This window comes from Heptranchias perlo, chromosome 23 (genome assembly GCF_035084215.1).
Source record: "Heptranchias perlo isolate sHepPer1 chromosome 23, sHepPer1.hap1, whole genome shotgun sequence".
Lineage (NCBI taxonomy): Eukaryota > Metazoa > Chordata > Chondrichthyes > Hexanchiformes > Hexanchidae > Heptranchias > Heptranchias perlo.
In genome coordinates this window covers 9849371-9865715 of record NC_090347.1, presented here as the reverse complement: position 1 = coordinate 9865715, position 16345 = coordinate 9849371, and the positions used below count along the sequence as shown (strand labels likewise).

Genomic DNA, 16345 nt, shown 5'->3' with positions numbered 1-16345 from the left:
TCTAAACTTGAGTTCTATACAAATTAATGGGAACATAGATTCAAACATCATGTGTGGGCCACAAAGCTCAGTGGTTGAGCACCTATGTACCCAGGCCAACAAAAAGCACTGAGGTAATGAGGAAAAGCCCACACTCATCAAGCACCACATTCAGCAGAAGTTGGGATCATGTTATCATTTCCCCATTTAGACAGGCATTTCCTGTTCTGCTTTTTTTTTGAGAAGTTGGCAGGTCAAAAAGTTTCAAAGTGAATCTGCTGCTGTTGCTCTGGTGTCGTTTTGATTTTATACCCTAGTAAAAGCTATTTAATGATTCCAGGGTGTGGGTGGTGCACAGTGAGAGCTGATTTCTGCTATTTCAGAAAGAACAGGATTGCAGAAACTGAATAAACAGCTGTTATCAGGTAAGATGCGATGAAAAGTCTAATTATGAACCCTCGTTTTGTCACGGTTCCTTTAGTTCAATCACTAATGACAAGGAGCTCCAAAGAGAAAATCTAGCTAGTCAGACTCTTGATCCCAAACTTATCCCAGCACCTCAGCCTACACTGCAGAGAAATGCCAATGAACTCTACCTCAGATTCCCAAATTGCTGTAAATTTTGCTAAATTTATATTGTTAAAAATAATATAAAATCTGAGAATTATGTAAAAGGATAGAATGTATGACTTTGAAACAGGGACAGAATTACATGTGTGCGCCCAGTCCTTTAACTCCACTCACCTGAAGACTACACTTTGTCTTGACTTCATGTGTGCGACACCATGGGCGATCGACTAGTTTGTGTGTGTATATCTCTGTTCGGTATTCGCTTGCTCAACTTAGTTAGATAAATTTGCTTAATAGTCAAAACACAAAACAAGGTCTGATGTTATGATGTCCTACCGCTTATCGAAGAGGGAAGAAAGATTCTTTGGAAGGATAGGATAATTCTCGTGATATAAATAATTAATGGAAAGGATTTTTGCTATCTTGGACACATTACAGAAACAGTGGTAATGTGTAAGGGTGAGAGGAAGCATCTGATTGGAAGAGTTGAATACTGATGGAAATGGTTTGTTGGTATGTGGGGGATGGGGGTGTGGTGTGTGGAGCAGTTGGTCGGAGACGCCACTTGACAGTTGACCTCACTCACCTTGACCACTCATGTCAAAGCATTGAGCTTCTTCCTGCAGTGCATCCATGTTCATGATGCTGTGGGCCTGGCATTGACTTCGTCCCCGCTGCCTCCCACTGCCTTTTGGATCTATGTCTGGAGGGCCTCTTGCCCCCAACCCCCCTTGCGGGTATATGGTTGTCCCTCCTTCTGTCCACCTCTTGCACCAAGGTCTCTAGTATATCAGCAGAGAACCTTGGTGAACGTACTCTCCGCAGGCCTGGTACCAACTCAGATTGGCAGATTGGTGAGGTCTGGCCTGCAGATTGGAGGATGTGGGATTTAGTAGTGCGCAACCTTTATTCAATGTTTTAACATAACTCATCAGTGTGTAAACATAGGGATGGGACCTGCATCTGTGTTTTACGTGTGGGATATCTGATCTCCGTTCAGGCTCCGTGCAGACAGTAGATTGTTATTTTCAGCTAATAACAGGTACCTGTTACCTTTAAGAGATTTCAAAGAAACATCCTCCCTTTAAGAGATTGTGCTCCCTCTGGTGGTGGACAGTGCAAATTACATTGATTGTGCAACGTGCAAAGTGCAAGGCCTGGAATGGAAGGCTGATTGCAGGTGAGTCCTTGGCTGGGCCGATACTCGTGTCCTGCCTGCGCAGAGGTCATTGGGCGCGGGGTAATAGCACATCACATCACCAAACGGCCCCTATCCAAATTTCCCCCCATTATGCACTATAGCAATTCCAAAGATTCTTAGTCCAAGCACTGTTTAGAAATTGAGCATAAATCTAGTTTGTAAATGAGACGATTTAATTTAAAACAAGAGTCTATATGTTTTGTCTGATCTGGGCACTTCTGGCTTTGGAGTTTTAACGAGATGTAATGTACAGTTCTTTTCATGTTCTTTTCTACTGTTTCTTCCTTTTTCCTTGGAGTTTTTTTTTGCCAATTTTCTCCCCACCGTCCCTCCAGTTCCTCACCCTGTGGCCTTTCTTCATATCTGTGCCAAGGCGATGAGTGCCAACAGGCTATTTGACAATGGGAGCTTCACAATTGACTGACCCTCACCTGAAGTCCACATGCATGCACTTCATAGCAGTGGTCAGTGGATAATGGTATGAAGCCCCCTCCCTAACCCAGAGGCCAATTTAACACCACGTCTGCCACCTTGATGCAATTAACTATCTCAACACAGACTGTTAATCAAACCTGGGACCCCCTGAAAGAAGAAAAAAAAATGACTTGCATTTCTATAGCGCCTTTCACAACCTCAGGACATCCCAAAACTCTCGGCAGCCAGTTAAGTACTCTAGAAGCGTAGTCACTGTTGTAACGTAGGAATTGCGGCAGCCAATTTTCACACAGCAAGATCCCACAAACAGCAAAGAGATAATGACCAGATAATCTGCTTTAGTCATGTTGGTTGAGGGATAAATATTGGCCAGGGAGAACTCCCCTGCTCCTCTTTAAATAGTGTCATGGGATCTTTACGTCCACCTGAGAGGGCAGATGGGGCCTCGGTTTAACGTCCCATCCGAAAGACGGCACCTCCGACAGTGCAGCATTCCTTCAGTACTGCACTGGAGTGTCAGCCTAGATTAGTTTCTGTCTCTAGCTTAAGTTTCTGGAGTGGGATTTGAATCTTCTGACTCAGAACGTGGTACCGCTGAACCACGGCTGACATCTAGTGCGGTCGCTTTAGCTCGGTTACTTACTGCCTTTATTACCAGAGCCATGGTCTTTTTCTTCAGTTGTGTGCTCGCCTTCTTTTATTGTCATTAATTTGTTATGTTCACGTTCACTTTTAGGCGTTCAAGCCAATTACTACCACCCGGGTCAATTGGGTACCAGGGTGTCCTGTGGGAATTTTTGAGTTGCGTGATGGCGCTGTGCACTGGAATGACTAAGATGAGGAGTGGTCCTGGGAAGGGTTGTAGGGCAGTCCCCAAGTTCCTCATTGCAGCCGCACTGCTTTGGGGTGCATTGGCCAGACATCTTCTGATGGAGAACTAGATACGGGGTCTTGGCACCTGATCAAGAACAGTATCAGCAGTGGTCTGTGGTCAGGCCGCCCAGTCACCCACTTCCCCTTCAGCTGTGCACAGAAGCGAATGGTGCTGTGAGAGGGGAAATGATTCAGAGGCTGATACGTTAAAATCATCAAAATTTATTCTATTTAGAAAATAAATGTTTATTTGGAATTCTCTACACATTTTGGAGCTGTGTCCTTTTCTGTGAAGCTGCAAACTATATGCGTTCTGAGAAGCACAGCTCAATATGTCAGTGGTTTATTGACGCAGCGCTGAAATGTAAACTAGCAATGATAGAAGGTATGTGAGAGAATGAGATATAGAAGGCGGAAAGAATTGGACAGAGACAGACAAAGCCTGACAAGAGAAGTGAACTATTTACTTGGCACAGAAGCAAATCTACAAAATATTTCCAAAAGTTTACCATTTCAAAGCTTATTTTAGTTCACTGTGTTCTGCAGATGAAGTCTAAATCAAAACTTCTCTCAGCTGGTCATGGTATGCTGCAGTGAAATATGGAGGCAGATTGTTGGGGCAGAGTTAATGGAGTTTTACACTCCTTCTAACCCAAGTCAAACTGGGCAGTACCATTTTTTGTTTCTGCCCTTTTGCAGCTAATTTTCTCCTCGCTCCCTCCTCTATTGACTCCTCTCTGGGCTACAGTTCCACGAGTGCTGACTGCCTTCTCTAATACCTTGCCCAAGTGGCCGTTCTTCATGTCAGCGCCTAGAGAGTATGTCAGCAGGCTATTTGATCGTGGGAGGAATCATTGCCAAATCCAATCCTATCCTCACCTGACATCCACGTGCATTCTCGGCGGGGGTCACTGGATAGCAGTCAGGAGGGTGAAAACCTGGCCAATTTCCCGCTCCTTAATTCAGGGGGATCAAGGCCAATTGTAGAAGAAAGAAAAAAAAGAACTTGCATTTATATAGTGCCTTTCACAACCTTAGGACGTCCCAAAGTGCTCCACAGTCAGTGAAGTACTTTTGATTTGTAGTCACGGTTGTAATATAGGGAAACGCAGCAGGCAATTTGCGCACAGCAAGGTCCCACAAACAGCAATGAGGTAAATGACCAATGAAATTGTTTTAGTGAAGTTGGTTGGTCTGTACATTAAAACCAATGATTTACCATTAAGGAAGCAACTTTCTTTTTTTACATGGTTCCTGTTTCTACACTTTTTTGTTTAAAGTCTAAGGGGCTTAAATTGGTTAATTAACGTGTTATTTTAAAACACTGAATAAAGGTTGCGCACTACTAAATCCCGCATCCCCCAATCTGCACGCCAGACCTCACCAATCTGCCGATCTGAGTTTGTATCAGGCCTGCTAGAGAGCGTGCACCAGGGTTCTCTGCTGATGCACTAGAGACCTTGGTGCAAGAGGTGGACAGAAGGAGGGGCATCCTATATCCACAGGGGGGCAAGAGGCCCTCCAGACATATGTTCAAGAGGCAGTAGGGGATGAAGTCAATGCCAGGCGCATAGCACCATGAACATGGATGCAGTGCAGGAAGAAGTTCAATGCTGTGACATGAGTGGTCAAGGTGAATGAGGTCAACTGACAAGTGGTGTCTCCTACCAACTGCACCACTAGCCACATCCACTGCTCCACGCACTACACCCCCCCATCACCCACCTCCAACAAACCCTTTCAATCAGTACTCAACTCTTCCAATCAGATGCTTCCTCCCACCCTCTCACATTACCACCATTTCAAGCCGCACACATTGGCAGCTATTTAACCATGACAGGCACATCACCTAAACATCCTGCAGGACACTCACTAATGCACAGCCTGCTTTCTCGCAGGAGAAGATGGCGCATGACAGGAGGCAAGTGGCAGTGGCATTTAGCCCCTCGAGCCTGTTCCACCATTCATTGAGATCGTGGTTGATCTGCGACCAAACCTCATACACCCGCCTTAGCCTCATATCTCTTAATACCCTTGGTTAACAAAAATCTATCAATCTCAGACTTAAAATTAACAATTGAGCTAGCATCAACTGTCGTTTGCGGAAGGGAGTTCCAAACTTCTCCCACCCTTTGTGTGTATAAGTGTTTCCTAACTTCAACCCTGCAAGTCCTGGGTCTAAATTTTAGGCTATATCCCCTTGTCCTACTATCGAAGTATAGGAGACCTCCAAAAACAGGTACAAATGCATCAGCAGACAGAAGCAACTAACCTGTAAATCCTGTATGGTCCCTTTAAATAGCACTGGTGGGAGTCCTCCAGGCCATCTACGACATGTTTAGCTGTACGTGGGTAAGACAGCGCGTTGGCTGCAGTGTTGAGTGCCAAAATGGTATCTATCCGTTTAAATCAACGTTGCACACTGATCTAATGCATATCATCCTTACTCTACATGCAGCTGGCGTTCGATATCCACACGTGCGCGAACCCCTTTACCAAGATGGCATCCGGCGCATGTCACGACGGAAGCGTGCGCGCGCATTCCGGACGCCATTTTGGAACTTCAGGAGGCCACGTAGCGCCTACACAACGGGCGCTACAAGGCCGAATTTCTATCCCTATACGTGAACCACATGCAGGCAGGAAGTGAAAAGAGACGCTACTGCCAATGTAATAAGAACAGAACTTTATAAAGGGTCCATGTGATTTTTATTCCTACTTGTGAAACTATGCCAGCTCACTTGTAGAAATTAAATTCACATTGCAATGAATTTTTTTAAATAATGGATACCTATGGATAAAATGACGTAATTATCATTTAAAGAAAAATCAACAAAACAATTTACAGTACTAAGAATGAGAAAAATACCAAATATTCCCTAAATCAATGCCAATTGGTGCAAAATTGTTGGAGTTGTTACCCAGAGATACAGAAACTCCACATCTATCTGGGCAGAAATAGAGAATCCAAAAGTCTTCTATAGGCATGTAAACAGTAAAGGGGCAGTAAGAGGAGGGGTGGGGCCGATTAGGACCATAAAGGAGATCTACTCATGGAGGCAGAGGGCATAGCTGAGGTACTAAATGAGTACTTTGCATCTGTCTTTACCAAGGAAGAAGATGCTGCCAAAGTCTCAGTAAAGGAAGATGTAGTTGAGATGCTGGATAGGCTAAAAATTGATAGAGGAGGTACTAGAAAGGTTAGCTGTACTTAAAGTAGATAAGTCACCCGGTCCAGATGGGATGCTTCCTAGGTTGCTGAGGGAAGTAAGGGTGGAAATTGCGGAGGTACTGGCCATAATCTTCCAAATATCCGTAAATATGGGGTGGTGCCAGAGGACTGGAGAATTGCAAATGTTACACCCTTGTTCATAAAAAGTGTAAAGATAAACGCAGCAACTATAAGCCAGACGGTTTAACCTCAGTGGTGGGGAAACTTTTAGAAACAATAATCTGGGACAGAATTAACAGTCACTTGGACAAGTGTGGATTGATTAGGGAAAGCCAGCACGGATTTGTTGAAGGCAAATCGTGTTTAAATAACTTGATAGAGATTTTTGATGCGGTAACAGAGAGGGTTGATGAGGGCAATCTGGTTATGTGTATATGGACCTCCAAAAGGCGTTTGATAAAGTGCCGCATAATAGGATTATCATTAAGATTGAATTCCATGGAATAAAGGGGGCAGTAGCAGCATGGATACAAAATTGGCTAAGTGACAGGAAACAGAGGGTAGTGGTGAATGGTTGTTTTTCAGACTGGAGGGAGGTGTACAATGGTGTTCCCCAGGGGTCAGTGCTGGGACCACTGCTTTTCCTGATATATATTAATGACTTTAACTTGGGTGTACAGGGCACAATTTCCAAATTTGCAGATGACACAAAACTTGGAAGTGTAGTAAACAGTGAGGAGGATAGTGATAGAACTCAAGAGGATATAGACAGGCTGGTGGCATGGGCGGACACGTGGCAGATGAAATTTAATGCAGAAAGATGCGAAGTGATACATTTCGGTAGGAAGAATGAGGAGAGGCAATATAAGCTAGAGGGCACAACTCTAAAAGGGGTACAGGAACAGAGAGATCTGGGGGTATATGTGCACAAATTGTTGAAGGTGGCAGGGCAGGTTGAGAAAGCAGTCAAAAAAGCATATGGGATCCTGGATTTTATAAATAGAGGCATAGAGTACAAAAGCAAGGAAGTCATGATGAACCTTTATAAAACACTGGTTCGGCCACAACTGGAGTATTGTGTCCAGTTCTTGGCACCGCACTTTAGGAAGGATGTGAAGGCCTTAGGGAGGGTGCTGAAGAGATTTACTAGAATGATTCCAGGATTGAGGGACTTTAGTTACATGGATAGACTGGAGAAGCTGGGGTTGTTCTCCTTGGAACAGAGAAGGTTGCGAGGAGATTTGATAGAGGTATTCAAAATCATGAAGGGTCTAGACAGAGTAGATAGAGAGAAACTGTTCCCATTGGCGGAAGGGTCAAGAACCAGAGGACATAGATTTAAGGTGATTGGCAAAAGAAACAAAGGTGACATGAGGAAAAACTTTTTTTTTACACAGCGAGTGGTTAGGATCTGGAATTCACTGCCCGAGGGAGTGGTGGAGGCAGATTCAATCATGGCCTTCAAAAGGGAACTGGATAAGTACCTGAAAGAAAAAAAATTGCAGGGCTATGGGGAAAGGGTGGGGAAGTGGGACTAGCTGCATTGCTCTTGCATAGAGCCAGCATGGGCTGAATGGCCTCCTTCCGCACTGTAACCCTTCTAAGATTCTATGACTCTTCTATCATTCTAACCCCATTTAATTAAGTTTCACACTTGCCAAGGAGGTCTGTGGTAGTGGTCGCATATTCAGGTGACTGTTCAGTGGTACGAATAGGCTGGGAGATTTTATAGTGCCCCTACACCTGCCCTGGCTGAGACCAGCTAACTCAATATGAGCCAAAGATTGCACCTGTGACCTCCTGGGTCTGTATGGCTGAGCCACTCACTTCCTAGATCAGTTTAGCCGACAGAAGAGCAATGTCGAAGTACTTGATGCTGATGGTTTTCAAAGACTTTTGGGTTGCCTTGAAACACTAACTGAACAAATCACTCAGAGCTGTCAACATTGGGGGAATGTTAGGAGTGACGTTTTATGATTAGTCCACCAGGAGGATGTAGTACCTTTGGACCCATACTCTAGCATGAGTCACTGTCTCGAGCAAAGATGAAAACTGTTGAGTGGAGGGGGTGGGGGGGAAGTGGAAAAAATTAGCATCACAGAGTAATATATATTATGACCTTTGTTTTTCAATACAGAGACAAAGAAAAGTATCCTTGAAAATGTGGCCCAGGTGGAAGATTACAGCCATCTTCTGCTTACTAGCTTTGGAATCAGAGTTCCTCGATGTGGGTGAGACATATGGTTTCCAGTTTTGTGAACAGTATTCTCATGATTTCACACATGTTTTGTGTGTACGTTGCAATATTAGGAATGTTACAGAAGCAGTCTGGTCACTTCCAAATACAACTACCCACCTGAACTTAACAGGAAATTTAATTGAAACCCTACCACCCATTTCCTTTGGTCACTTACCAAACCTGGAACATCTAAGAATTGACAGTAATCTTCTGCGCTCTCTTAATCCTGTTGCTTTCCAGGGACTTACTCACCTTACGTTCTTGAATTTGTCTAATAACAACATGGAGACGATACATAAATGGTCATTTAACAAGCTCGTCAATTTGACAACACTTTATCTTGAAAATAACAAAATATCTCAGCTTTCACCAGATGTATTCAACTCGTTGCACCATCTGAAGTATTTGAGTTTGAAGCGAAATAATTTATCTGACTTTTCCATTATTGTGAAGGCAGTGATGTTCTGCAAAACCCTACAAAGGCTGGATCTTAGCAATAATACCATTTCAAGTCTAACCTTACCTGGGAACATGGAAAACATTCCTTATTCTCAGCTGCAGACACTCAATCTGGCCGCTAACATCATTGGGTCTGTTGGAAACAACAGCTTCCCTTTTCACAATATCTCCACATTAGATTTGTCTTACAATCGCATCACAACTTTAGACAGCAATGCCTTCAGTCATCTCCCTTTGAAGATGCTGAAGCTAAGTGGTAATTGGTTTCCTTTATCTGACCTTAATCCCGCAGGAGTCCAAAAATTACAAATGTTGCATTTATCAAACTCAACTATTGGTAAAGGACAGAACATGCAGCTATTCTGCAAATTTGTTTCCCAAACAAAGATAAAACTTGTAGCTTTGAGGTACAATGGTCTTAAGTATCTCTCAACAGAAGACTTTTCTAAGTGCACAACTTTACAAAGCCTCGATCTGTCATTTAACAGTGTGTGTCGTCTCTTCAAGCATTCGTTTGTTAACCTAAGCAATTTGAATAAGCTCTATCTAAATGGCAACCAACTCCATAAAATTTACAAGGACAGTTGGGCTGGCTTGAATAACCTCCAAATATTGGGGCTTCGAAAAAACAGAATAAAGACAATTGAAGACTATTCATTTATTCATCTGGAAAAGCTAAGAATCATGGATGTCTCTGAAAATGAAATATTCGAACTCCGCAATGCAACGTTATCTGGATTAAAAAACTTGGAAAGGTTACTGATGGACAAGAATAAAATACTAGAATTGCATTCCTATTACTTCAGAGAACAAAAGAACCTTCGGGCATTGAGTCTTCATCAAAACAAGCTTTCTCTAATCCGACCATATGTGTTTGAGCAGCTGAACAAGTTAATATACCTCAACCTTGTTGGAAATCAATTGGTTCGAATTTATGCTAATGCTTTTAAAGGTCTTTCCAGTCTCAAGATATTGATACTTGCTGATAATAATTTACAGAAACTCCATAAATATATGTTCAAAGGACTTAAATCTTTACAACACCTTGACCTGAGCAACAATAATATCCTCATTCCAAGTTCCAAGTGGAAGGAACTGCCTCCATTTGAGGAACTAGGACAGCTCCAATATTTGAACCTTAAATCTCAAGGAACACATGGAATCAAACATCTTCCCAGTGTTATTTTTAAGGGGCTTAAATCTCTTCAATATCTTTTCTTAGGGCTGAACACCAAACTTCTGTTAACTAAGTGCACATTCAAGCAACTTTATAATTTGACATTTCTGGAAATCTCAGACATCACAACAGGACTGAGGGACTTAGCAAATGACACATTCAAAGGTTTACATAATCTAGAAACATTGCAATTAGAAAACATAGGACTTAATAACTTACCTCCCACGATCTTTAATGATCTGGTCTCTTTGAAGATTCTTTCTCTTCGCTTCAATAATTTGAAAAATATTAGTGAGGATCTTCTGCACAATCTTAAATCATTGCATTATTTCAATCTTCAAGGAAATACACTTGAATGCAGCTGTGCTAACTACTGGTTCAAAAATTGGTCAGTAAATTCCCCGACAGTTCAGATTGCCTATCTGTACAATTACACATGCAGTGCTGAGAGTGTATATAAGCCATTTTCAGATCTTGAAACTTCTTTATGTATTGAAGATGGAAAGCTCTATTTTATTATAACTTCCATAGTGTGGTTTTTCACCATCTTAATTCCTTTGGCATACAAGAAGTTCTTTTATTTTAGGTTCTTTGTCTACATTGTTCAGTCAACACTCTCCAATATGACAGCACAAAAGGTGGAACGTGGACTTTATCAGTGTGATGCCTTTCTCTCGTACAGTTCCATGGACGATCAGTGGGTGATAAATGAGTTGGTGCCTCAGTTAGAAAGAAAAGGTCCTCCATTTTTTAAGCTCTGCCTTCATCACAGAGATTTTGAACTTGGTTTAGATATCTTTACAAATATTGAAAATGCTGTGAAAGTCAGCCGAAAGACAATCTGCATCATTACAAGACATTACTTAGAAAGTGAATGGTGTCACCTAGAGCTCCAGCTGGCTTCTCTACGGCTCCTTTCTCACCATCAGGATGTCCTCATCCTGGTTTTTCTGGAGGAGCTTCCGGACTACAGACTATCCCCCTATCACAAACTACGAAAACTGATGAAAAGCAAAACCTACATCAAATGGCCTGAAGATCTTCATGAACAGCAAATCTTTTGGGCAAGACTAAGGAAAGCCTTAACAAATTGTGACTCAATGCAGAATAATCCTTTTGTTACAAGTCGTGTAGCAGTTTGAGTAATTGGAGATAATTCCACATCTCCTTCTTCATCACTCTTTAATATATAAACTTTTTCTTTGAAACTTCTGAATTATTGTACAAAGCTATAATTACAGCATGAAAGGCAAAAAAAAGTACAACAAACAGATCGGCATTAGCAGACAAGATTAAGCAGCAATTTGGAAAGATCATTCAAATTGAGGTATTGGAGTAAGACTTTTGACAAGACCCAAGGCAAGGTGATCCATGAGTTCCGTTCTATCCATGATCTATTAAGTCTGAATACTGTCTTGAGATGAAGGCAACAAGTTAATGGAATTTACTCCAAGAAAAGCCCTAGGAAAGCCTGAAGGATGACTCCATCAAGAGGGAACAAGTACTTGACAAGTGGACATCAAGCCTGCAGGAGGATAAACTTCAGAGGAAAATAGGCAAAGGGATAGAAGCGATCAGTGTTTGAAGCACACAGCCTGCCTCCTCCACCCCACATGCTGCAAAAAGATGGGGAACGAGGAAAGTAGAGGAATAAAGAACCCTCCATAACTCATTTATATTTTAGTATGTATTTTCATACATGTAATACTCATTAAATGATACTTATTGATTGAAAATTAGATCGCATTAGAAAGCATTGTTAGAAGATTGCTAAACTATTGCTACGTACCTTATTTTGGTGACACAGTAATTGTTACTCCTCTACTTCAATAAGAATTGGACTATCAAAGCATTTTGTCTCCATGGGCCACTTAAATGCCTATTATGGAGCCCCATGATCCATGTATTAAATTTAAACCAATATTTCCATTAATTTTCATGTATCTAAATCTATGGATACCATCAGACCAAATTACCTTGTGACTGCGAGAAGCAGCAAATCTGAATTTAACTATAGTTTTTGGTTATTTTATCACCTTATCTTTTAAATGCATTTTCCTCTGTCTAGCACATCGAGCTAGCACACTGAGAGTTCACCTGTGGGACTTGGATTTGAATCCAGTCCACACAGATGAAAGCCTCCTCTCTGCCACTTGTAAATGGACTAGATTAAATGACCTTGAGTAATCTCAACCCCATTCCTAGTTGACCTGAATCTATGGCAGATGACAAAAGGGAATACAAAGAGGTCAGGAAAGAAGTAAAAGAAAAATTAGGAAAGCAAAGAGGAACTACAAAATTAAATTATCAAGGAATATAAAAAGAAATAGTCAAGTATTCTACAGACACATCAATAACAAAAGGAAAATAAGGATAGGGATAGGGGCACTAATAACAGCGAAATGGCAGAAATATTGAATAATTACTTTGCCTCAGTGTTTACCAGGGAGACTAATGGGTGGGCATGACATTAGAAGAAGAGATCAAAAAAGATATCAAGACATTTAAGATAGAAAGGGGGAGATAATTGATAAACTAGTTAAACTTAGAGAGGACAAAACCCCTGGTCCAGATGATTATATCCATGCATACTAAAAAGTTAGGGAAGAGATAGTAGAGGTACTATTACACATATATAAAAATTCATTAGAAAAGGGATAGTGCCAGAGGACTGGTTAATGTTATTCCTATATTTAAAAAGGGAGATATAACAAGTCCAGGGAACTATTGACCAGTTGGCTTAACGTCGGTGGTAGGAAAGATAATGGAATCTTTACTCAAAAATGTAATAGAAAAACATCTAGAAACCGAAAATATAATTAAGAATAGTCAGCACGGATTTCAAAAGGGAAGGTCATACTTGACCAACCTTATTGAATTCTTTGAAGAAAGAGTAGACAAGGCTAATGCAGCAAATGTAATATACTTGGATTTTCAAAAGGCCTTTGATATGGTACCTCATAGTAGACTCATGACTAAGGAACAGGCACGATGGGCCGAATGGCCTCCTGTGTTGTAACATTCTATGATTCCATGTGGAGTCAGAGGACAAGTAGCAGAATGGATAGCAAGCTGGCTACAAAACAGAAAACAGTGAGGAAGGGTTAAAGGCGGTAACTCAGACTGGCGGAAGGTGGGAAGTGGTGTTCCACAGGGATCGGTGCTGGGACCATTGCTGTTCACCATTTACATAAACAAATTGGACTCGGAAATCGAAAGTACAATTTCAAAATTTGCGGCTGACACCAAATTGGTGGGTATAGTTAATACTGAGGAAGGTGACAAAATACAAGAAGACTTTAATAAACTTGCATAATGAGCATGTAAATAGCAAATTAATTTCCATATAGATAAGTGTGAGGTGGTCCATTTTGGTAAGAGGAATAAGGAGGCCACAAATTCCTTGGAAAATAAGAGTCCAAATGGGGTAGGGGAGCAAAGTGTTCTAGGGGTACACATTCGCAAATAATTAAAAGTAGAAACGCAAATTAACAAGGCCATAAAAATGTAAAGAAAGCCGTGGGGTTCATTTGTACAGGAACAGAATTGAAAAGCAGGGAAGTTATGTTAAACTTATATAGAACGTTGGTCAGACCATATTTAGAGCACTGTGTACAGTTCTGGTCTCCATATTACAAAAAGGATATAGAAGTAATGGAGAAGGTTCAAATAAGATTTACTAGGATGAGAGGTTATAACTATCAAGAAAGGCTGAACAGGCTAGGGCTCTTTTCTCTAGAAAAGGGAAGGCTGAGGGGTGACCTGATAGAGGTATTTAAGATTATGAAAGGGTTTGAGAGGGTAGATGTAGAGAAGATGTTTCCACTTTTGGCGGAGTCCAAAACTAGAGGTCATAAATATCAGATAGTCACTAATAAATCCAATAAAGAATTCAGAAGAAACTTCTTTACCCAGAGAGTGGTTAGAATGTGGAACTTGCTACCACAAGGAGTAGTTGAGGCGAATAACATCGATGCCTTAACGGGGAAGCTAGATAAACATGAGGAAGGAAGGAATAGAAGGATATGCAGATAGGGTTAGATGAAGTGGGGTGCAAGGGGGCTCATGTGGAGCATAAACACCAGCACAGACCAGTTGGGCCAAATGGTCTGTTTCTGTGCTGTAAATTCCAATGTAAAATGGTCTATATTTCAAAATAAATCGTCAATCAATGGCTGGAAAATAGAAATGTCACAATGGGGAAGCTCGGTTCAGCTTTGAGGTTGAGATAGATTGTTTATGAGATGTAGACGTGATCTACTCAATGCTGACAAAGGAGGAATACTTATTTTTCTGCACCCCCCTTAGAGCTTTGCCATAACACACGCCATTCTGCAATTGAGAGGGAGGACTGATAACCTGCTGCCAGGTCTTTGCCAATGTCAGTCTTGACCCAGTGGTCAGGAGGCGTGTGAGAGTAGCCCAGGATGCTGCATCCAATTTTTCCCTTATCTTGTGATGAAACACATTTCCATTTGACTCATTCCATGTTGAGACTCTTGAAATAAGGGACTCACCTTGTGCTGAGTGCCCAGCACGACTTGCCACATTAATCTTAATTCCACAGTTCCATCTTGAAAGCGCCCTGCTCGAGTCAAAATGGTTCCTCTGAGTATACGTGGCATGAAGAGCTTTGTTATTCAAAAAAAAACTAAACATTACCATTGTAGGATAAAGAATTCTGATTTACGCCTTATATTTATTTCCAATAATGCTAATGATCACGGAGAGAGTATTTATGAACCAATGCACCCCTGCTCTTCCCATACTATGTACTTTAACCACAACCTCAGAATAGCCCCCTATTGCACAAGAATGAAATTTTCCACTTCCCACATCAGCAATCCACATCAATACTGATTTCTGAAAAGAAAACTGAGCTGAATTTAATGCTGAACAAAGGTGACCGTGTTCTAATAGATGCAGATTGAAAATTGAGCTACATTGTGTACCTGAAGTAGCTGAAACTGTATACTTGCTAACCATCAGTACTTTGGGGGCACAGTCCACATAGTAGATGGTTCAGCCTCTGTCCCCTCAGCGTCACTCGTACCTGAGCCCTGCTGCTAATGGAAATAATTCTGGTCACTGCATACTGTAGGTGGGAATTCTTGAGTGAGCAGGGGATCCCATCTACAGTACGCAGCAGCCAGAATCACGTCCATTAGCAGCAGGACTCAGATAGGAGTGGCATCGAGGGGAGTGGGAAGGAGAGAAATTAAAAGGAGAGAGGAAGGGAAGGGGAAAGGATGGCAATGAAAGGAAAAAGAGAGGGAGAAATGAACAGAAGAGGGGAGAAGCTGGGAGTAGCGTTTTGAGCTGGTGAAGAAAGGAGAGTGTCAGCATAAACTGGGGAGGGGGTGAGGGAGGAAAGAGTGCCAGCATCCACAGAGGGGGGGGCGAAGAGTACCAGCCTGAACTGGGGAGGGGGCGAAGAGTACCGGCCTGAACTGGGGAGGGGGCGAAGAGTACCAGCCAGAACTGGAGAGGGGGTGAAGAATACCAGCCTGAACTGGGGAGGGAGCAAAGAGTACCAGCCTGAACTGGGGAGGAGGTGAAGAGTACCAGTCTGAACTGGGGAGGGGGTGAAGAGTACCAGCCTGAACTGGGGAGGGGTTGAAGAGTACCAGCCTGAACTGGGGAGGGGGTGAAGAGTACCAGCCGGAACTGGAGAGGGGGCGAAAAGTACCGGCCTGAACTGGGGAGGGAGCAAAGAGTACCAGTCTGAACTGGGGAGGGGGTGAAGAGTACCAGCCTGAACTGGGGACGGAGCGAAGAGTACCAGCCTGAACTGGGGAGGGGGTGAAGAGTACCAGCCGGAACTGGAGAGGGGGCGAAAAGTACCGGCCTGAACTGGGGAGGGAGCAAAGAGTACCAGTCTGAACTGGGGAGGGGGTGAAGAGTACCAGCCTGAACTGGGGACGGAGCGAAGAGTACCAGCCTGAACTGGGGACGGAGCGAAGAGTACCAGCCTGAACTGGGGACGGAGCGAAGAGTACCAGCCTGAACTGGGGACGGAGCGAAGAGTACCAGCCTGAACTGGGGAGGGGGTGAAGAGTACCAGTCTGAACTGGGGAGGGGGTGAAGAGTACCAGTCTGAACTGGGGAGGGGGTGAAGAGTACCAGTCGGAACTGGGGAGGGGGTGAAGAGTACCAGCCTGAACTGGGGAGGGGGTGAAGAGTACCAGCCTGAACTGGGGAGGGGGTGAAGAGTACCAGCCTGAACTGGGGAGGGGGTGA

At 42.8% G+C, this 16345-nt stretch overlaps 1 protein-coding gene across 1 annotated transcript; it reads left to right on the top strand.

The window, feature by feature from the left end:
* The first annotated feature begins 330 nt into the window (after positions 1–330).
* LOC137341078 (toll-like receptor 13) lies at positions 331–15442 on the top strand. Its single transcript, XM_068003987.1, has 2 exons — positions 331–404; positions 8368–15442. The coding sequence occupies exon 2, from the start codon at positions 8392–8394 to the stop codon at positions 11245–11247; it is 2856 nt and encodes a 951-aa protein (XP_067860088.1). The 5' UTR covers positions 331–404; positions 8368–8391; the 3' UTR covers positions 11248–15442.
* The last annotated feature ends 903 nt before the right edge of the window (positions 15443–16345 follow it).

Coding starts and splice junctions, on each gene's coding strand:
- LOC137341078 (XM_068003987.1), top strand. CDS start 8,392: ATGTGGCCCAGGTGGAAGATTACAGCCATCTTCTGCTTACTAGCTTTG.